General features: G+C 53.8%; 1 protein-coding gene across 22 annotated transcripts in view; it reads left to right on the top strand.

Moving 5' to 3' along the window:
• Nucleotides 1-21959, top strand: part of DYSF (dysferlin) — a 215386-nt gene that overhangs the window by 101049 nt on the left and 92378 nt on the right. For all 22 annotated transcript variants that reach the window (XM_055312238.1, XM_055312229.1, XM_055312250.1 and 19 more), the window contains 8 exons: nucleotides 2577-2769; nucleotides 4865-5020; nucleotides 8649-8780; nucleotides 8877-9043; nucleotides 9887-10001; nucleotides 10290-10395; nucleotides 10664-10806; nucleotides 12573-12746. In XM_055312238.1, the coding sequence (XP_055168213.1) occupies nucleotides 2577-2769; nucleotides 4865-5020; nucleotides 8649-8780; nucleotides 8877-9043; nucleotides 9887-10001; nucleotides 10290-10395; nucleotides 10664-10806; nucleotides 12573-12746 (1186 nt within the window). The remainder of the gene's footprint in view (nucleotides 1-2576; nucleotides 2770-4864; nucleotides 5021-8648; nucleotides 8781-8876; nucleotides 9044-9886; nucleotides 10002-10289; nucleotides 10396-10663; nucleotides 10807-12572; nucleotides 12747-21959) is intronic.

The following is a 21959-nucleotide window of genomic DNA, read 5'->3' as shown; positions in this document are numbered from 1 at the left end:
CAGAGCTGACCACTAGCTGCTCCCCATTCCTTCAGCCAGCCCCTGTCCTGCCTCTGAAATCAGTGTCCTTCATTCCACACCCTCCCTTTTCCTGGCTTCTCTCCCTCTGAGCTCGTCTCCCCCTGCCAGGGTCCCCCTCTGTTCCTCCAGCCCAGCCTTCTCTCATCCTTAGACCCGAGCTCTTGTCTGCCTGCCTCACATCTCTACCTGGTTGTTCTGGCAGCACATCCGGTTCAGTCTCTGGAGTCTTCCTAAAATTGTGCCATGCCACCTGGGCTTCAGCCCCCAGCAGCTCCCACTGCCTTCAGGAAAAGTCCCAGCTCTCATCCTGGTGGACAGGCTCTCTGGCCCCACTAGGACCCCAGCAGTCCCACCCTCCAGCCCTTTGGAGCCTCTGTGCTGGCTTGTGCAGCTCTCGCTACCCCACGTGTGCTCCCTCCTGCCTCTGAGCCTTCATCTTGTGCACATACTGTTCCTTTGGCCAGAACACCGTCTGGCTTTCCGTGGCCTGACTGGCTTCCTCCAGGAGGTGCTGCTGACTCTGAGGCTGCTCAGTGGGGAGTTAGCCTATTTGCCTCTGTTTTGGGTGCTGAGGGCAGGCCTAGGTGTCTGGACCCAGCCCCGTCAGGACCAGCAGAGCTTCTGTTCATGAGGAATGAAATGAATGACCCCTGGGCTAGTTCACCTTTCAGGCTGGATACTGCCCCGGTTCACAGCAGGGGTCGGCAGTGACTTTGGTAGCCATCCAGCTCTGCCCCCAGCCTGCACCAAGCCACCATGGGGCTGGCTGCCCACCATTTCCAAGGTGACTGCCCCGTGTTTGGGGTTGGGGTACCAGCCTCCTCTTCCTAGTCTCCCTTTCCTTCCTTGGGCTTTCCCGGGGCGGGAAAGGGCCAAGACATATTGTTGGTGGCAGTCACGGGTCCTGGCTGTTTTGGGGGCATTTTGGCTGGGCTGCTGGCCTCCATGAAAATCTCCCTTTGGTGGTCTGTATGGCAGTCCCTCCCAGCTCCCGACCCAGGCTAGGAGCATAAATCACCCTGGTTGGCTCCATTCTCCAGATCCGACTCCAGATCTGCCCCCGCCCTCGGGCCCACTCAGGCCTCCTTCCCAGGCAGGCCCCAGTCCAGGACTCTGGCCCAGGCCCCCCTTTTTACCCACCCAGCGTGCCCCTCCACCACGATCGAGTGGGCTGGGGATGGAGGCCGCCCCTCTCTTGGCCTGGGGCAGCCCCATCCGCGGCACCCTCGGGGCAGTAAATATTATATTACTACAGGGTGTGCGGTACGTGACCTGAGACAGGCCCCGGGGCTTAAGTTTCCCGAGATGGAGTTTGCGTACCATTCCCCCACCCTAAAAATTCAATTAAAAAAAATAACAGGAAAAATGTAGTGCGCCGAGGGCCTGCCAGAGTGGTGTATCTGGCGGCGGCGGTGCCGCTGCGCTCTGGCGGTAATTGGTTCTGCATAGCTCGGGGAAATTGGCAGAAAAATAAATCAGCCGGGAGCCGGAGTCGAGACACTGCGGGGAGGGGAGTGTGAGGTGGGGGGGCTGCAAGTGGCGGGGGCAGAACTAGCGGAGCGGGTTTGACTGATGTCCTGTTTGGGAGTCAAGGGCTCAGTGGGGGTGGGGCGGGGGTGGAGCAGCCCCCACACCCCTAGGCAGGGATCATCTGGAGAGCTCCTGCACAGTGAGGGAGAGCACAGACACCCCGCCGCACCCTCCCCGCATGACTCTGTGGGGGTAGGGACTGACCCCCAGAGGCCTGGTATGGTGAGGAAGAGCCTTATGAAGAAGCACATCTAGGGGGAAGGACCCAGTGGGATGAGGTGGGGGGGATCAGAGTTCTGTGCCTCCAAGCAGGATGGAGTTTAAGCCCAACCCCCTCTTGGGGCCCAAGGCTGTATTTCTGGGGCTATATATACCCCCTATCTCTTCTCCAAAGGCTTCCCAAACAGAGGGCTCTGGGAGGGTTGTCATGGGGCTGCCCCAGGTCGACACATCTGTATCGCTGGCTGCTGGCCTTCCCACAGCGTCTGCAGTGGCTTGTCAGGGATCCATAAATTTCCTTCCTGAAGAAAGTGTGTGTACAACAGAATAGATTCATTTCAGCCAAGGGCAACCTAGCACTCGGCCTCTGCTCTAGGAGGATGCGGGGGGCCCATAGGGACCTGTTGGGCCCTCAGAGGGCTTGTGGTCATCTGGGCAGAGGGGACACACATGCCAAAGAACTCATAAGTTCCAAATAGCCAGCTCCAGAATAGAGGGCTGAGGGACTTCAGAGTAGGAGGCATGTGGACTAGTGTAGTTTGGGAAGGCTTCCTGGAGGAGGTGAGGATGGAGCCTTACCCACATACCTGTTCCCCCAGGTAGCTGGGCTGTGGAGATGACTGCATGTGGGTCAGGCTGGGGAAGTCACCTAGGGCATATAGACACACCCAACAGACAGGCTGAGGGTGTGAGGTTTGTTTTTTACGGGGGGGGGGGGCAGGGTCTGTTTGTGTACACGTGTGTATAGCATGTGTGTCTGGACCTGGGTGAGTGCCAGCTTCATCCCATCTGTCTGTCCCTCACAGCCAGCCCCTAGGCAATGTCCAAGAGATACCCTCTGCCACCCACCTGGACCGGCACCTGTACAGGCTGCGCACCCGTCACCTAGGCCAGATTACTGAGGCGGCCCTGGCTCTGAAACTCGGGCACGGCAAGCTCCCTGCCGCCCTGGAGCAGGCTGAAGACTGGCTCCTGCGTCTCCGTGCCCTGGCTGATGAGGTAGTAGACCCTGGAAGGTATCTTCCTTCCTGCCTGAGAATGTCAGAACTGGGAGGGACGTGGGGACTGTCTGGACTATGGCCCAGCTCTGGCTCTACTGCTGGGTAAGCTTGGACAGGTGACTCAATTTTTCTGATCCTCAGTGTCCCCTATTCGCAGCCGAAGGAGAGAGGATGCAGCCAGATACTGGGTGTTCTGGGGCCTAGCTGGTGTGTAGTAGGTGTTCAATAAATGCCCCCCAATGTGCTCATACGTGTGCTCAATAAATGTCACTGAAGTATGTCAGAGACAGAGCTGAGACCAGAGACCTGGGCACCCAGTTCCAGGTTCAGTGCTGGGGCCTGTGCCCCTGGGGACCTGACTCCTCATTGCCAACGGGGACCTGTCTGCACCTGGCCTCAAACCTGCCTCTCTGGGGGTCCTGTACTTCTTGCTCTCCTGGATGCCTCCTGTCCCCAGACCTGAGGAGGCTGCATTTGTAGTAACTGTGAACTTTGTTGAATCTGATCACAGAGAAGTGGGTACAGTTTGTCCCCTGCATACCACCCATGCCCCCTTGCCCCAGGTCAGATGTACCCACCCAGTTCCCAAGGCAAGCAAGCATTCCACAGATTTGTTCAGAATGAGGACAGGGTTCTGCTCTTATGTCACAGGTGGACCAGCTGCTGCCCAGTCCGCCCAGAGGTGTGTGGTTCCCATGGAGAGCTGGGGCTAGTGAGGAAGGATTTCTGCAGAAGGAGTGTGGGGAAGGGCAGGGCCCGAGAGGGGCTTCTGGAGGAGCGAGTTGTTGAAGGGGAGAGGGAGGTGCTGCAGGTGGGAGGCTGCTTGGAAGGGGAAGGCAGCCCAAAGAGTTGGTCCCTCAGAGTCAGCCTTAGACTCGTCCTGAGCAGTCCTTGGGGCATGTGGCCAGTTACCTGGGGCAGCAGTGTTGCCCAGCCACAGGCTGACCCCATACAATGGTTACAGACCATCCTCTTGGACTGGTCAAAGGCTGCCTTCCGTAATCTTAACCTGGATGGCCCCTGGAACTCTCAGCGTGGATTGTGCTATGGCCGGGAGGGGTTAAGGTCAAATGGGTGCTACTGTCAGCAAGGGAACCCAGAGAGTCTTTCTCCAATTTGATAGTGCAGCAGAATCCCCTGAAGGGCTTGTTAAAACAGGTTACAAGCCCTGTATGACCCTGCATGTCTGGGTGGAGCCTGAGGAATTGCATTTCTAGCAAGTTCCTGGGAGCTGCTGTGCCGCTGCTCTGGAGACCACACTGGTAGAGTGGTTAGGAACCACTCTCTAGAGGCTGAAAAATCTGGTTGGCTCCTACTCTCTTTGAGCTTGAATTTCCTCACCTGGCAAATGGGGCTGCCTATCCATGCCATAGGGAGTGAGTGAGACTGTGGCATGCCCAGTGAGGCCCCAGGAGCATCAGCTCTCAGCCGTGGTCCTGGTTAGAGGTCCCGTGCCACCTCACTGAGCACACTTTGCTCACCAGCCTTGGAAGCAGGTGGGCTGTACCCAATGGTTCTCACTCAGAGTTAGTGGCTCTGAGGGGTGCTCAGGCCTTGAAGTTTTGTCCTGATCTAGTCACCATTTTCAGAGCCCAATGCCTCTAGTCCCAGAAAAGGACCAGACCCCATGAATCCCTGCTTTAGAGGGTGGAGGAAGGGATTGTCCTTCGGGAAGGGCACCTGTGGATTCACTGCTGCTCTCGGGTAAGGAAAAAGGGTAGCATCTTAAGTGTGATGTCATTTCTCAGGTGAAATCAAATCCTCCAATCTCTGCCCTCCAGGAGCACCTATTTACGCAGTGGAGGGGATCTAAAAGCGTTAGCTCTGGCCTCTAGTTGGAAGCCTCTCTTCCCAGAAAATGTGAACTCAGCTCAGTGAATTTTTGGCAGGCTCCTCATGTGAGCAGAGGCAGCCTCATGCCCCAACTGTCCTTGGGGGCTCATAGCCGCTGAAGACAGAGGTGCCCAGCCAGTCATGGGAGGTCAAGGAGGCTCTTAGGGGTGGGCAGAGGGGGAGGAGAGGCCTCCAGTGGCTCATGGTGGGCTGCAGGGTGTGGGCCTTCCCCACCCTGACTGCCACCACCCTCTCTCCAGCCCCAGAACAGCCTGCCCGACATCATCATCTGGATGCTGCAGGGAAACAAGCGAGTGGCGTACCAGCGGGTGCCTGCGCACGAGGTTCACTTCTCCCGGCGGGGCGCCAGCTACTGTGGCAAGAACTGTGGGAAGCTGCAGACGATATTTCTGAAAGTGGGTTCTTTTTTCTCAAGTCATGATCATATTTCCTCCCAGGTAGTTCCCTTCCCCTGCCATGTCTCCTTTTCTCCCTCTGACAGTCTCTGGACTCTCAGAAGGGGTGGAGGGCTTTGTGCAAAACCATTTCCCTTCTCTCTCCTCTGTCAAGTCCCTGGGCCCCATATACCTGGTCTAGAAAGTTGGCAGGTGAGAGCGGGAATCACAGGATGCTGGAAATGAATGAGGCAGGGTTTATGCACCACCACCACCCGCCCCCCGCCGCTGCCCTTAGGCTGTCTGGGAAGGGCTGACTCCTGAGGCTGCTCTCCATCTCAGGGTCAGGTCTCTGGGAGGGCGGGGTTCAGCCCTCAGCCCCAACCCCAGCCTCTAAGAACTGGTACAGACCTCATTGCCCTGCCTGTGTGCTTTGACCCCGACCGGAGTAAGGCTCAAGTTCAGGTTCTTCCCTATGGGAAGGCTGGTGTCTAGGTGCTGAGTGTGCCTGCGGCTCTGGCCCATCAGGATGCTGGGGGCTCGTGATCCAGTGCCCCTCATGTTGTCCTGCCCGCACCTCTCCTTTCCTTTATCTTCTTCCAGCCCCCATCCTTGCTTCCTGCCCATCTTCTTTCGGGGTACTGGTCAGGCTCAGTCTGGGGTCACGGATGTAAGCAGCTGCCTGAGTGCCCATGATCCTCCTCTCTAGATTAATGTGGGGACATAGAGCCAAGGCTGTTTTGGTTGGGGCCATGTGCCTGGTGGCCAGGACACAATTTAGGAAAATCTCTTCCTGTGCTGTGACTGCCCTGGGTCTGAAGGAGGGGGGCGGGGTCCCTGTCTGGAGGGCTGTCACTGAGGCTGTCCTGCTGGAGGAGGAGTGGCGGTGGGAGGCAGGCCTTCCCCTCGCCACTCTCCATTCAGTTCAGATGGCTCTGTTGGCATTATAAGCTGCCTGGCCTTCCTCCCAGTCTTGTCCATCTGCCCCGGCCCCTTGCCTCTTGGCCTTCCCTTCTCCACCGCTCTGTCCATCCACACCAGGACCAGTGCCCACCTTTCCTCTTCCAGGAAGTCATTGTTGGCTAGCCTTAGCCTTGAGCCTCTCGAGTGCCTGTGGGTCAACCCATTCATATATTGGCCTTTCTTTCTTGTCCCACCCTGGCCTGAGTAGAGAGGGCAGGTTTTGACAGAACAGTGTGTGTGGACAGGTGGCAGGGTTGGCTGGAAGCCTGTGTGGCCTTGGGTAAATTGCCTACCCTCTCTGAACTTCTGGCTGTCTTCTCACCTGTAAAATGATCATCGGACTGCCCACTTGATGGGTGTTATGGATTGAATTAGGTGACACAGCTCATGGCTCTGGCTAAACTGAGGGGATCAGTAAATATCAGTTTCTTTCCTTCTTGTCCCCTTTACCTTCTGGGGTGTTCCCTTGCTCTCAGGGGAGAGGAGGCTCCACCAGCATGACTGGAGGCCAACATAAGGCAGAGGTGAGCAGATACCTGGATTCAGGGCTGCTGGAGAGACCAGCTTTGCTCAGAAAGAGCGTGAGGATGTGTCAGGCAGTGGGCTGCCGCCTCTCACCTGCCTATAGGGCACGTCCCCGGTGCTTTCTTAACCTCCTAGCATCCTGCTTCTATCTCCTAAGCTAACTCTTTGCCAAGCAGGACTAAAGGGGAAGGAAGTCAAGGAGCTGCCACATTGCATTGGGTTGACCAGGAAAGGCTGTCTGGCTAGAGTGCCAGTGGGGATGCACTTGAGCAGGATGAGCTTCAGGCTCTGACCTCTTGGCCCTGCAGCCTTGGGGAAACACAAACTGAAAAATTTTCCCTGATTCCAAGCAAAAAAAAAAAAAAAAAAAGATATAGAATTGTTTCTCGAAGTCTTCCCCACTGAGTTTATGAGCCTTGCCAGTAGCTCCTGAGCAAGCTCTACAAAAATGTTGGCAGCAAGCAGAGACCAAGAAAACATTGGTGTTTCTTAACTTAAACCAAAGTTGGAAAAAATGAGCACTAGTAGAGAGGGAGAGGAGCCCCAAACTAGACATTTCTTTATTTGCTGTTGCTATTTTGGGTCAGGCAGGCTGGCCCCGTCTGGGGGAGGGCAGGGGAGAGACCGGCTGTGGGGGGGGTAGAGGAGGAAGGCGGGGTTAGGCATTCCTGCCATCTCCCTGGGGCTGGTGGTTTGGAGGGAAAAAGGCCACTAACCACCCCAGGGAGGAGACGGCTGAAGCAAATGGTCATGGGAGGTTGCCAGGGGGTGACATGTGGGTTCAGGGCCTCCTCTGGGCTTCACCGAGGATGAACCAGAAGCAGAGAGGCTGGGTGATGGGGGAGACTGTCATCACCCTGGCATGTCCTGCACCCCTTCCTTTTCCCTGTACCTGGCTTGGTCTCTCCCTCTAGGGATCCAGGCCTCCTCTACCTGTTGGTGACCTCTTACCTTGGCTCCCCTTTCCTCTTCTGAAGCCATCAAAACTCCTTTCTCTTCACATTCAGCCTCCTGTTGCAGAGGAGGTACCCCTCCAGGCTCATGCACATGAAACCTAGGGCCTTCTTCTTGTGCTACTTCCTCTAAGGGATAATGTGTTGTTCTAAGAGTGAGGAACTTCTGCTCCTTAGGCTGTAGCTGACCATTGATTTCAATCACACGGTAAAGTAGTTGCGGGGAATAAATGTTTAATGTTGGGCTGTTGTGGTTATTGCATTTTGGCAGAGCTTCTGAAAGTTTCAGGATAATAAGCAATTGAGGACCAGTGACTAGTGGTTAACTTGCTGATAAGTGCCTGAAAGGGTAGTGGTATCAGATGGTATACTAACATCTAGCCAAAACAAAAATAACAGTGCCCCGGAAACAAACTAAAATAAAGGAGGAGGTTTTGACCTCTCCCCCTCCAGACCTGGATCATTGTATCTTCTTTAAAGATATGTTCTAGAATTGCACTATCCTACATGGATATCCTACATGGTCGCTGCAAGGGGCTATTTAAATTTAAAGTAATTAAAATGAAATAAAACTAAAAATTGAGTTCCTCAGTCACACTAGCTGCATTTTTTTAAAAAGATTTTATTTATTTATTCATGAGAGACACACGGAAGAGGCAGAGATATAGGCAGAGGGAGAAGCAGGATCCATGCGGGGAGACTGATGCAGGAATCGATCCCAGAACCCCAGGATCACGACCTGAGCCAAAGGCAGACACTCAACCACTGAGCCACCCAGATGTCCCATATGAGCTGCATTTCAAGGGCTCAATGGGCTCACCACATGGGGCTAGCATGATTGGACCTTGCGGATATAAACTATTTTGAGCAAGAAGTTCCATTGGGCAGAGTTACTCTAGAAGAGAACAGAAATGGGGATGTGGTGGGAGAGGGCAGAATGAGGGGTGCTGGTCTAGGCCTGGCTCAGCTGAGCACCTAGGTGGAGATGATGTAGTCTCCTTTGGCGAGAAGGAATCTTGGCAGGTATGGAGAAGCCTTCTTAAGTATATATTCCCTTTCTGTGAATTTCTAATAAGTCCTCCAACAGGACATGTATCTAGGGGGGATCAGGCTGCTAGGCCCAGTCCTTGGAGGACCCCACCCTGACTCAGTGGGGACATCCTGATCCTAAAGGGGATCGGGGGTCTCTGTCCTTCTCTGGTATCTAGTATCCCATGGAGGGGGTGCCCGGAGCCCGGATGCCAGTACAAATACGGGTGAAACTCTGGTTTGGGCTTTCTGTGGATGAGAAGGAGTTCAACCAGTTTGCTGAGGGAAAGCTGTCCGTCTTTGCTGAAACCGTGAGTGCCTGCCATCCTGCCATCCTGCCCTTTCCTGCCCCTGCCCCCAAAGCTGCACTGGTCCCCACTCACTTCTCTTTATCCCTTGCTCTCCAGTATGAGAACCAGACCAAACTGGCCCTGGTTGGGAACTGGGGCACAACAGGCCTCACCTACCCCAAGTTTTCTGATGTCATGGGCAAGATCAAGCTACCCAAGGATAGCTTCCGCCCCTCAGCTGGCTGGACCTGGGCCGGAGACTGGTTCGTGTGTCCAGAGAAGACGTGAGTCATGGACAGGGAGCCTGGGGGACCCCCTCTGCCCTAGTCCTTTCTCTGAAAGGCCATAGTCCTATAAATGGTTCTACTTGCTCCTTCTGCCCCTATGCTGGTCACAGGGGCTTGCACTTGAACTCTTCTGGGGCTGGGGGCTTGCTAGGCAGCCTTGTTTCTGGAAAGGCTCGAACAAGGGGGAACTTCTTCAATATTAAACTAAAGTTGGCCTCTGTCTGACTGGTTGCATCCACTGGTTGCAAACTCCTTCTCCAAGAGGCCACAGCCTGTTTCCTCCTCCCTGTATTAACCCTTCCTGTGCCTGAGCCTTCCCCACTCCCGTCCCCCTGAGTACTTCTCAGAACAAAGCCCTTCAGCTGCAACACTGTCCCTACCTCTTTCTCCTCTCTACTTTCCTGTTTGGTTGACATTCAACAAACTGGGTTTCTTTCCTTTTTTTTTTTTTTAATTGAAGTATAACATATTATTTCAAGTACGCAAATCTAAGTATACAGCTTGATTGCCTTTAACATTTCAACAACTAATAGTGGGTTGTTTAACTACCCACCAGGCTTTTGGTGTCTTTGGCTCTTTCTCTCTTTGGTGTCTCTTTCTTTCTTTATGTTGGGCCCTGGTGTATTCTTCTGTCTGTGAGCATCTCTACGTCCACCTGAGTCTCCTTTTGCTCTTCTCCCTTGATGCAATGCCCCTCCTTTCCCTCTCCTCTCCACCTTCTTATTGGTTGGGTGAGGCTGATGCAGGAAGCTTGGCTAAGGACCCAAGAGTGCTCTGCTGAAGGTGGTGGGTGGGTGGGTGGGCTCTCTTCAGCAGAGGTTCTGACCCCCCTCCCCCCAGCCTACTCCATGACATGGACGCGGGCCACCTGAGTTTTGTGGAGGAGGTGTTTGAGAACCAGACCCGGCTCCCTGGAGGCCAGTGGATCTACATGAGTGACAACTACACAGATGTGGTGAGTGGATGCTCCAGGGACAGGGAGGGTTTGCTTTCCTGGGGTCCCAGACCTTTGGGCTCAGGAGGGGCCTGTGGCTAAGAGAAGATGGGATGCTACCCCCCTGCTCCCATGTCCCCATCTTCATGCTCTGGTTTCTAGAGAAACAGTGTGAAGTCCAGTGCCGGTAGGACACTGATCTGGAATTGCACCTGGGGCTTCAAGAATGTATGTTGTCAAGTTGCATCTTTTCTGCTCCTCTGATAACATCTGTCTCTTCTCATGCTTGCCTGTCTGGTGTTGCCCTAGAATGGGGATAAGGTGCTTCCTAAGGATGACATTGAGTGCCCACTGGGCTGGAAGTGGGAAGATGAAGAGTGGTCCACGGACCTCAATCGGGCCGTCGATGAGCAAGGTGGGCAGCACGTAGAGCCCAGTGAGATCCACCCCACCAAGCTCAGGAGGTGTGCTGGTGGGACAGCTGAGTTCAGGGCCTTGTGCCCTGGGGCACTGGCCTTCACTGGGCTTCTTTATCTGGGGGACTTTCTGAGTCAGGCCTCATTTCCAGCTACATATTAAGTTAGTGGCCAGTCACGAGCTTGTGACTGTGCCTGGGTGGGACAGCTAGCCTCTAGAGAGATGGGGAATGGCTGGGCAAAGGCCAGTGGGTACCCTTCCTCCAGGCTGGGAGTACAGTATCACCATCCCCCCGGATCGGAAGCCAAAGCACTGGGTTCCTGCTGAGAAGATGTATTACACGCACCGTCGGCGGCGCTGGGTCCGCCTGCGCAGAAGGGACCTCAGCCAGATGGAGGCACTGAAGAGGGTGAGTCTGGCAGATGGTGGTGGGTAGGGGTGAGGCCCTGGCTGCAGGAGGCCAGCTGGGCACAGGTGCACACCTGTGTGTACAGACACATGCATGTGTGCTCAGGACATGTATCAGGCATATGGGCTCCCTGGAAATGCTCATGGATCACACCCAGCACGTGTACCACTGCTCACAGGTTATAGCACACACACAGATCACACCAGTACACGTCCAGATACCCGTGACTGTGCAAGGAGATGTGCTTGGGATCACACACAGACCCAGAAAGTGCAAAGACATACTGAGACTGGGTCTGTGGCCGGGGGTCCTGGAGGTGGAGTCTGAGACAGGGGTTTGGCCACATGGAGCTTTTAGAAGAAGCAGTGTGGTCAGGAGTGCTGGGAGCAAGGATGTGGTATCAAGCCAAGTTAGTTTTGGCCTGAGCTGTGGCTTGGGGAGGGGCACACCCTGGAGCACCACAGAATTGTCCTCCCCTGGAGGCAAAGGGGTTGGGGTTGTACCCCCTAAGCTCTGTCACCAGCGATAGTTGCCGGGAGTGGGCTGAGGCGGGTACCCTCCCCATGGAGCCTGCTCCCTTCAGCATGGGCAAGTCCCTGTGGAACAGGGCCACTGGAGCTAGTAGGTGAGGATGTATGCAGCATGTGAGTGTGCTGGCTGGTAGAGGGGCCCTGGTGGGCTCCATCGTTATTCACTGGAGGACATACACAGTGCAAGCACACAGATCCACGGGCGTGCCCAGGTACCCACAGGACAGAGGAGTAGAGTAGGCATGTATAAGTGCACACAATGCATGTACCTGCTCTTGGAGTTCACCAGATGCCCATGTCTCGCACAGCCTCAGCATCTGCCTCCCCGGATCCCTCTTGTTCTTGTGCATTCCTTCTTCCCATGCACGCATCTGATTTTGGGCCCAAGAACCAGGCCTCCACCAGTCCAGGAGTAGTCTTTGGCATGACCCAGATTTCTTCCTTTCTCTTTGGGCACAGGGAATCTGGAGAGGGATGTCACTGGGTTCAGGGAGAAGCAAGGCTTTGGGACAGAAAACTGTTTGTGGTGCTGTGAGCCAGACAGACTCTGCTCTGCCTGTTGGGGCACCCATGGGATAGAGGTGACCCTTGTCAGACAGTGTGCCTTGCCTGCTCCATCACTGGTGAGGGATGTGGCTGCCCTCCAGGACTGGTACTTGTTGCTTAGTTCATGGCTTGAGCCTGAGGGGCACCTGAGGACGGTGTCAGGTCATCACCTGGATGGGAAGGGGCTTCCAGAGGTCCCTCTAGGCCTGGGAGGGGGTCCCTCAAGGAAATACAGGGGGCCCTTCCACACTGACCTAGGCCTAGCTTCAGGAAGAAATAGCCTGCGGTTGGGAAAACAATCCTCATTGACCCCCCTCAATTTTTATAAGCTGGGATGTGAAGAAGAAAAAGGAAATGACAAGAAAACCTTGGATTTGTGAAATCCACCCATGATCCAAGTAAACAAACCCAAAGCCCGATGTTTTCATCCCTGCTTTAGCCTACCTGCCTTTTCTGGCTCCTCGGATCCCTACAGCCCAGGGAGCGTTTTCCCCTCCTGATTTTCTGATCCGGACTTTTGTCATTGCAGAAGCTGCTCAGAGTCCCCCTCCTCTAGGTGGCCTTCCTAGCTGTTCCCATCTGGAAGGTGCTGGTGTGGAGTGGGTAGGGAATCATGGAGGGCAGCCCAAGGACTCCCTTCCTGCAGGCCGCCGGAGCAGTGCCTGAGTCTGTCCTGTTCTCCCCACGCAGCACAGACAGGCGGAGGCAGAGGGTGAGGGCTGGGAGTACGCCTCGCTCTTGGGCTGGAAGTTCCACCTGGAGTACCGCAAGACTGATGCTTTCCGCCGCCGCCGCTGGCGCCGCCGCATGGAACCACTGGAGAAGACGGGGCCTGCAGCCGTGTTTGCCCTTGAGGGGGCTCTGGTATGTGGCCGGGTCGGGGAGGTGTGGCTTGCTTTTCCAGGGCTATAGCAGGAGCCCCCCAGGTTAGGACTTTGGATGGAACATTGGCTGGTCACCTTGGCTTCAGTTCCTTTGGGGGTGCTTGTGGGGAAAGTGGAGGGCAGTCTGGGTGTCCTAATACAAAACAGCTCCCTTCTTGATACTGGGGGACTTGCTGTTTCTTTTTGTGATCAAGATGGGAACAGGCAGAGAGGATCTCTGTCTGATAGAGGTCACAGGTCTGAGCTATGACTGGAACCAAGGGACCTGGCCCTTCTTGAAGAGGCTGGCTGCCACAGAGTGGGCCTGAGAGGATTTGGCCTAGGCCCTGGGAGTAGCCAGAGAGGCCTGATGATCCCTGAATGGCCATGTCCTTGGTTGGACATGAGTCCTCCTTGGTTGGACAGAACCTATCTCCTGGCATCCCTGAGATTTTTTGGGGGATAGGTGTACCCCAGAAACTGAACATCAGGCTGGCAATCCTGCCTTGGTGTATACTTTCTGGAGCCAGTAGAATTGAGGTCAGCTCAAGGTTCCCAGCCCCAAAAGATGAGCAGGGCCTTCCTGGACAGTCTGAGTAGGGCCATTCTCCACTCTGTTTTGGTCTGGGGATTCCTGAAGGTGGGAGGAGATGCCCGGCGTGAAGCCCTTCCTCTGAAATCCAGCCAGGACTGCCCACCGCTTGGGGCTTTGATATGTGACTCCGAGAGCAGGTCCCACCAACTCTGATAGCTGATGGGATCTGAGTGTGTCCATGTGTATCAGTTTGGTGTGTGTGCATGTATGTGAGGAATCAGTTGGAGGGAGGAGCAGTGGGGCCTTGCCCTGAGTCAGGGAGTACAGACAACAGGCCCAGGATCTGATGGGATGGATCCAGGGAAGGGAGTTGAGACTGGTGGTGGCCCAAGAGGAGCTTCCATCCCTCTCGGGCCTTGATGGTGGGCCAGGTCTAGGGGTGGCAGTATGGGAGAGGAAACCCTCTGGGGGTCATATAATGCTAGATACCTGATAATGTCTTGGAGCCAGGTTGTGGGGTGGCTGAAAGGAGACAGCAGAGCTCTGGGGTGCTTGGGCTTATGCTCAGGCTAGGTGGGAGGAAACTGCTAACCCAGCTGGAGCAGCCCCAGCTAGAGGTCTCATGAGCCAGAGCTGGTGTTCGTTGACTCCCCCTGTCCTGTCAGAAAAGGCCTGGCTTGAGCACAGGACAGGGCCTAGTGATAGTCTTGCGGCTCCAGCTGAGGGGTGGGCTCTTGGCAGAGCTCAGAGTCAGGGCCAGGTCTGAGAAGCCTGGGTGGACACCCTGAGGAATAGAAACTCAATGATATGAGCTACAGAGAGAAAAGGAGTTTAAGGGCTCAGATCGATGGGAGAGACCAAGAGGCGAAACCGGCATTAGGCCAGGCAGGAAATGGGGGTTCACACAGTACCTGGAATTCTGTTTCTGACTCGCTCCTCTGTCTTGGCCTCATTCTCACACTGGCTCACTCTGGGTGGTAACAAAGATGGTGCCTATAAAAAAGGCCAACATCAACTTTACAGCCAGCAAAGCCCTGCTAGATAAAATAGCACAGCCCACCTGGCATCCTCTATTTTCCTCACATCTGGAGACCACAGAGAGAAGAGTGCTATTTTCTCCATAATGCCGTGACAGTCTTGGGTGTGACTGACTGGCTGTCATGGTCATGTGCCCATGCCAGCCTGAGGGTGAGGAATGGAATGTTCTGATTGGCTATCTTGGGTCATGCTCCTTTTTTGTAGTTGACAGCACCATCAGGAGGGGGAGAAGAGCATCTGGAAAGGAAAAAAAACAAAAACAAAAATTCCTGCAAACAGTGCTGGGCAAAGAGCTACGGATGATGGCCACAGGACTCAGTTCAATGAACAATAGGGAGCCAGCATGGATTGTTGAGCAGAGGAATGCTCTGGTTAGAGCTGGACTTCTGGGCTATTAATCAAGTAGCCATGGAGGATGGTTGGCGTGGAAGAATGGAGACCATCAGAAGACCATCAGGAGTCTTGGCTAGTGATCTGGGATGAGGTGACATCTGTGGGGGGAGCTGGGGAATTACAGTGGCAGAGTAGAGGGAATTACAGTGGCAGAGCTTGGGGAGGGTCATAATGGCCCAGAGGTTCTGCTGGGTGCATGGCATGGCTTCTCCCACTGCCGGGCCACAGGGTGGGCGGGGTGGGCCTGGGGCTGCGATGAGTTCATGGTTGGCCCTGGCAAGTCTGACACACACGGTTAAGTGCTGTGTGAAGAAGGCGGATCTGGCAGCTGCTTTCCAGGCCGCCCAGTGCAGGGAGGCCAGGGCCGTGGGAGAGAGGACTCAAGGCTGGAGGTAGCCAGAGACACATGGACGGAAGTGTGGATGGGTTCTGGGGCTGGCCAGGATCTGGGGAAAGAAGATGAGCAAGACTGGGGACCCACTGCCAAGCTTTCATGGCTCGGTGACTGGGAGAATGAAGGGGGGCACTTCCCAGAAACAGAGAAACCAATCCGTTTATTCTTTATGCGGGAGAGAATGTCGTGAGGGAGCATTGAAATCAAATGTCAAGTCAACAGACATGGGGAGGTGGTTGATTGTGAAGCTGATGGGACTCGCCTGTGAGGCGCAGGAGAAGCCAACATAGTGAAGCCCTCTGCGTCCTGGGGGAACTTGGCTGACAGAGAACCAGAGGCAGACAGTGGTTGGAGAGGCTGGATCCCACAAACCTGGAGTTGGAGGACACAGTTTTGGAAAGTCTTTAGGTGTGGCCAGCATTTGGATAGGACCACAGGCCCATTTGACTGTAACTATCTGCACCACTCTGTACTTCAGTGAATGAATCTCCATCAGCACCTACACACACACACACCTTGACCCCATCATGGTCACCCATATATGTGCCTGTCCCTGAATCTGCTGTCCTCTATCCTGGGAGGTACTGATGCTCCAACAAGGCACCCGGGCTAAAGTCCACCCTGCATCATGGAAGCAGATGGTACAGTCGTCTGGGTGCCAAGACCCACCTGCTGTCTTGAGTACTAGTCCTGCCCACTGCTCATTGATGTCTGCTGATTCACTTAGTGGGAGCCATGGTGGGATGGGCCAGGCTTCCCAGTGGAGCAGGTTTGGCTTGAATTCTCCTTCCTAGCTGCAGACAGGTCACTTATCCCTTTAGCAACTCTGTTCCCTCATCTGTAAAAGTCACCGCATCCTAGGGTCATTGTAAGGGATAACTATATGACACATGTAAAGAAGTGCTTCTCGGGCTTAGTGAATGTGGGAACAGTGGGGTCTTGTTAAAATGCACACTCATGATTCCATGACTGGGTGAACCTGAGAGTCTGCATTTCTAAGAGGATTCCAGGTGAGGCCAATGCTGCTGGTCTGAGGACCATCTTTGAGTGGTGAGGATGTGAAACACATATTGTGCTTCGGGAAGATGAGAGAGGTGGTCACATCATCCCATTCCCCTACTTGGATGCCTTTCTGAGAGAGGCAGGGTGTATCTGTTCCTTGGTGAAGGTGTGTGGCCAGGGTCCTAGAGAGGGAAGCAGGGAATGACGACATGTTCTCCTTGCTCCCTGGTGAGAGAAAAGTAATCTTCACTTCTAAGAATCCCCTGATCTGATGGTGGAGGCCTGGCCTATGGAGTCTTGGCTAGTGATCTGGGATGGAGCCCCTCCCTGTCTGATTCACACATGAGTACAAATAAACCCAATAGGGTCTGCATCTTTGCAGTGTTGGAGGGCAGAATAAGGGTCATTCCAGAATGATGGTGTCTAATGAGGGAGGCTTCTTGGAAGAGGATGTTTGGAGGCAGACCTTGAAAGAGTCTAGGGAGGCACTGTGGGTGGTGGTCAGGTGGACTTCCTGGTAATCTGACATTTCTGGATGTTTGGGCCTGAGGACTAGGCCTGCGGCGCCCCCTTGCCTCCTACCACCCCTCTCCTGGCCCACAGGTCCACCAGCAGGCTGCGCCTTGCTTGCCAGTTTTCCTCCTGAAGACATCTTGCTGGAAGGCAGGCCCTGTCTGCTCATTAGCACCGGCAGCCTTTCCCTGAAACCTTCTGCTGGGGCCAAGCCTGGCTCCCTCCGTGGAGCGGGAGGCCCTGGCTCCGTCTGCTAATCGTCTGCTGTCTCCATCCCGAGTATTATTTTATTTTCGTATTATTCTTTTTCCAGCTAATATCCTGGCATTCCCAAAGACACCGGTTTCATAATCTTCCTGGCGTTCCCAGGGAGCTGGGAAGCAGAGCACAAAGCTGCTATTATAGCCCGTTCCATCCAGCCTCCCTCTCCTCGCCCCACACCCCTTGCTGCCGCCACCGCCGGCTCCCACCCAGGCACCCCTTCCTGACGCCATCAGCCTCTCTGGGAACTCTGGTGACGGCTGCTGGGATGAGCTCACAGAATCCATCCTGTCGCCCTTGCCCTGGGCCTGCCCTCCATGCGCAAGGATTTTTCCAGAGCCCTGTCTCTGTGCTTGGCCTCGAGTGTTAGGAAAGGTTTTCTGAGATGCCGGAGCTTGGGCAGGAGGGAAGGAGATGGAGACTCAGCAACATGTGCTCATAGCCTTGGAGATTTTTAGAGCTGGAAGGAACTTTCATGTTTGAAAGGTGCTCTCCACCTGGCTTTGGATCCCCTTGAAATTGGATGCATAGTTATGGGTGTGTGGGTGTGATCTGTGTGTGCAAATGTGTCTGATGTGTAAACACATGGATGATATATGTGCACACACAAGCTTTGTGCCATGTGACTGTGTGTGATATGTATGTGCACGTATGTACGGAGGTCTATAATGTGTGCACACGTGTGATATACGTGTATGTGCAACGTGTGTGTGTGTCTATGATGTGTAAATTCAGGTCTAGGGTCCGTGGTTTTTTCCAATTCTCAAGGGACTTTAGAACCCCAAAGAGGATAAGAATTACTAAAATCCATTTTACCATGCGCCAGAGATCAGACTGACAGCTTTATGTGCACGGTCTCATTTTATCCTCACAGCACCCCCAGAAGACTGGATTCTATTATTATACCCATTTTACAGTTGGGGATACCAAGTTTCCAGAACTGTACTGCCTAATACAGTAGCCACAAGCCACATGAGAGTATTTAAATTTACATTTAGAGTAATTAAAATAAGAATTTACTTCCATAGTCACATGAACCACATTTCAAGTGCTCAATAGCCACACCTGGTTCATGGCTACCATATTGGACAGTGTAGCTATAGGACAGTTTCATCATTGCAGAAAGCTCTGCTGGACAATGCTGTTCTAGAACAAGTCTGAGCCCCTAATATTACTCCAGAAGAAACTGAGCTCTGAGAGGGGGCTTGCCCAGTGGCATAGAATGGCTAGTTCTAGAATCAAGGCCGGACAGTGGGTTCTTCTGTCATCTGTCCCCAAGTTCATATTCCTATTCCCTTTAGGGCATAATGTCTTCCTCCTAGAGAAGGCCCTTGAGTGGGGTCCTAGGGAGGGTCCTGGGCAGCTGGCTGGAGTCCTTGGATGTTGGCATCACTTTTCTTGTGTAGCCATGTGACTTGACTTCCCTGGAGAGGCAGGGCAGCTAGAGAGGAAGGAGCTGGCACCATGACCTCCACCCTGAGAAGCCTCTAGTTGGTTGTCCAAAGTCTGAGTCCTGGCCGGAAGTGGAGAGGATCTACAGAGACAGGATAGCAAGCCCAAGCCTAAGGATGGAGATGGGCAGCTGGGAGTCAGAAGTGCTGGGAAGGGGAGTCAGGGAAGGGTAATGGTGCCAGAGAGGAGTAATTTGGGATTTGAGCTGCCTGAGGAGGAGGTCAGATGTGGGTGAGGAGGGGAGAGTCCATCTCTGTGCCTGGATAAAGCCCTGCTGTATGCAGAGTACCCAGACCTAGTTCCTGGAGCAGGCATTTTGACCTGCTCATCTGGGAGCAGCATCTGGGAGGTGAGAGGGGTTTGCCTCATAAAGTAACCAAAATCCCCACTGAGTCTGCCAGGCAGGAGAGGTGGTTCTGTGTTTCCCTGGATTCTGTTTCTTGAATATGCTACTTGAGCACCTGTTCTATACCTGGTTTTGTGCTAGCAGGAGCTGATTGAAGGCTGGCTGGTCTCTCCAGCAGGGGCCTCCCTGCCCCCTTGCTGTCCCACATGGAAGGACCATTTGGATAGTTCCTTCAAATTGGTGGACCCCAGGATCTGTCTCATTCAAGATTTGAAGGCTGACGTCTGGAGGGTCCAACCGTGTGTCTGTGTGCTCAAGACAAAATGGCAGCACACAGGCATGCATGGGTACTGAGGAGTGTGTGTGTCACAGCTGGGCAGATGGGTGCCCCATCTCTGTACAGTATCATTGTATGCGCATTGGGGTCTACATCTTTGGTTGCTAGGGTGACCTTATAACTTGTTGTCTGAGACACTCTTCATAATTATGCTGGGAAACAGGCGTAAGCTAGGGCCATCCCAGACAAACAGGGACATATGGTTGTCCTAATTATGGAGGTACTCTGGCAGGGGTCAAACCTGCTTGAGCATTCTCTGCAGCCTCCAATTTGGAGACACGGAAAGCCTAGAGGGGCACTTGTGCACACATGCATACGCGCAGATGCTTGAGCCAGCCCACACGTGGCACTGTGGATTCTCCAGGTTTCCTGATTCCATTCCCAAGCTCCCCAGGGGCTGGCCGGTAGTTTTGCAAGGATTTTTGCAGCTGCTTCCAAGCTCCTGCTCCAGCTGTAAATTAAATGGGGTTGCACCCTTTCCTGCTATTCTACTTAAGGTTGCAATCAGCCCTGATTAGGAAGGGAGGTCTGTGTTCCCGAGTTCTCTCTTTTAAAGTGTTCTCCTCCTTTGGCCTGGCCTGCTAGCCTGTGTGGGGTTTCCCTGGAAGCTGAGGCTGGGCGGCCAGAGCTGTGCTGTGGGCCCTGGGCTCCCCAAGGCCCTGACTTGGCGCTCAGCCCTGTCCTGCCCCTGAACCCTGCTCAGGTGTCTGGTTCTGACAGGGAAGCAGAAGCTGGGAAGAGCCCCGAGGGGCTGCTGGGAGACCCCCGGCTCTGCCAGTTATTTTGTTGTACCATCCTAGGGAAGACACTGACCTCTCTGGGCCCTGGTTTTTTCACTTTCAGGATAGAGGTGATAACAGCAAAAATAATAAGCTCCCTTTACAGAGCAGGGGTTAGCAAGCCATAGCCTACAAGCCAAGTCCATCCTCGGCTGTCTTGTGTAGACAGGGCTTTATTCACACATGACTGTGCTCATTTGTGTCTTCAATGTCTGTGGCTGCTGTCCTGCTACAGTGGCAGCTCAGGAGTTGCGACAGAGACCATATGGCCTGCAAAGGTGAATGTATTTACTCTCTGCCTCTCTATGAACAATGCTAACCAGCCATTCTAGAGCCTGTGCCTGTGCCAGGCATTGCCCTCTGCCCTGTGTTTTATCTCCTTTAACTCCCCCATGATCCTGAGAAATAGGGTTTATTATTCCCATTTTACAGATGAGCAAATTGAGGCAGAGAGAAGGCAAGTCATAATGATTCTAGTGGTGTTTCCTCACATGACTGTTACGAGAAATTCTATGGATAATGGTGGGGTTGTACAGTTTATAGCATACTACCCTACATTGCTGTTTGTTACTTGGATGTCCCAGCAAAGCCAATAGTCAAGGAGAGGTCCTGGCAGTTCACCCTAGAGCATACTAGTCAGTGTTTAATAACCAGAAAAAGAATCCAAAAAACAAACCCAACTCAGTTTGTAGTACGTGTTGGTTTCCATGGTGTAAATATCCCTGCTGTGGCCAATTTCAAGCTAGCCGTGTGACGTCACCGAGAGTGGAGATAGGAGGAGACGGGCCATAGCAGATGGTTATATAGTGTTTCCAGCCCACAGGTATATTAGATATAAATACCCTCAGGAGTGGAATAATAGTCAAAAGTTGTAAAATGATTAGGAAGTGATGAGTTTGAGTATTTATCACCTTTTTTTTTTAAAAAAATGTATTTATTTATTTTAGAGGGTGTGGGGAGGGACAGGAGGATAGGGAGAGAGAATCCCAAGCAGGACCCATATGCAGCACAGAACCCAATGCAGGGCTTGATCCCACGACCCTGAGGTCATGACCTGAGCTGAAATCAAGAGTCAAATCAAGATTGACCCACCTCTTGAAAAAAATTTCTGTAGTTATAAATTTATAAGACTTAATTGTTACAAATGGCCGTGTTTAACACCCAGCTTGCAAAACACCTGAAAACTTAATAATCTGCTCTTCTGATGATGCAGGCCAGCGCCAGCACTTGGTGCTTTTGGGGGGCCCTGATGCTGTTTACATAAAAGATAGGGGCCCCAGTAATAGCCTTCTTCCTAACAGCTTTGTCACCTGTGTTGTCTGGGCCCATCAGGCACTGGACCTGAGCCCTACTCAGGAAGCCAGGAGGGTGGCTGCTTGACTCTGATGGCACAGAGGGTTTCCCAAGAGTCCCCTGAGATCCCGCCAAGGCCCTGTTGTTTCCTTCCTGACCTCCATGGTGTGGCTGTGGTGGCTCTGTCCTCTGCTTGCTCGGCCCTGGGGGCCCTCTGCTCAGCCAGTCATTTTGCTTCATTCACCACTGCTCTTGCCCCTTCATCTTCCATCCTGCCTCCAGGTTATAGATCCTGAGCCAGCTCCCTGGGCCCTGTATGAATGAGGCATTGGACCATGCTAAAGGGAGAGGGTGTGTGTGTGTGTGTGTGTGTGTGTGTATGTGTGTGTGTGTATGACCAACAACCAGTGCAATAGGAGGAATTTTATACATGCTAGTGATCTGGTGCTCCATCTTGGATCCGATTTAGGCAGGACGAGGGGTCCCCTTCGTAGGCTGCTTGTTTTCCCAGAATTGCTCATCTCCTCCTGGTGTGGTGGCTGCATCAAGGTCCTGGGGCAGGAGTCCTTAGCAGATAAGGTGGGTTTGGCCACTGGCTCTGGGGACCCCCAGGGCCCCTGCCCAATCTGGGAGGGAGAGAGTTCCTGCACTCTTGAGATCAGGCTCTTCCCGGGAGCCAGGGCTGCCAGCCGGGCAGTGGTGGGTTGGATGCTTCCCAGTCCCCTGGGCGAGCAGCAGGATCCCTTACACAGCTAGCCCCAAGATGGAGTGTGTGGCCACAGACCACAGTCTGGGAGTCGCATCGGCATGAGCTATGGAGGCAGGAATGTGGCTGTGGGAAACCCAATGCCCGGGGCCTGGTGGGGCTGGG

Source organism: Nyctereutes procyonoides, unplaced genomic scaffold (genome assembly GCF_905146905.1).
Source record: "Nyctereutes procyonoides isolate TBG_1078 unplaced genomic scaffold, NYPRO_anot_genome, whole genome shotgun sequence".
NCBI classification, from domain to species: domain Eukaryota; kingdom Metazoa; phylum Chordata; class Mammalia; order Carnivora; family Canidae; genus Nyctereutes; species Nyctereutes procyonoides.
The sequence above is the reverse complement of the archived record's forward strand: the minus strand, read 5'-3'. Positions and strand labels throughout refer to the sequence as shown.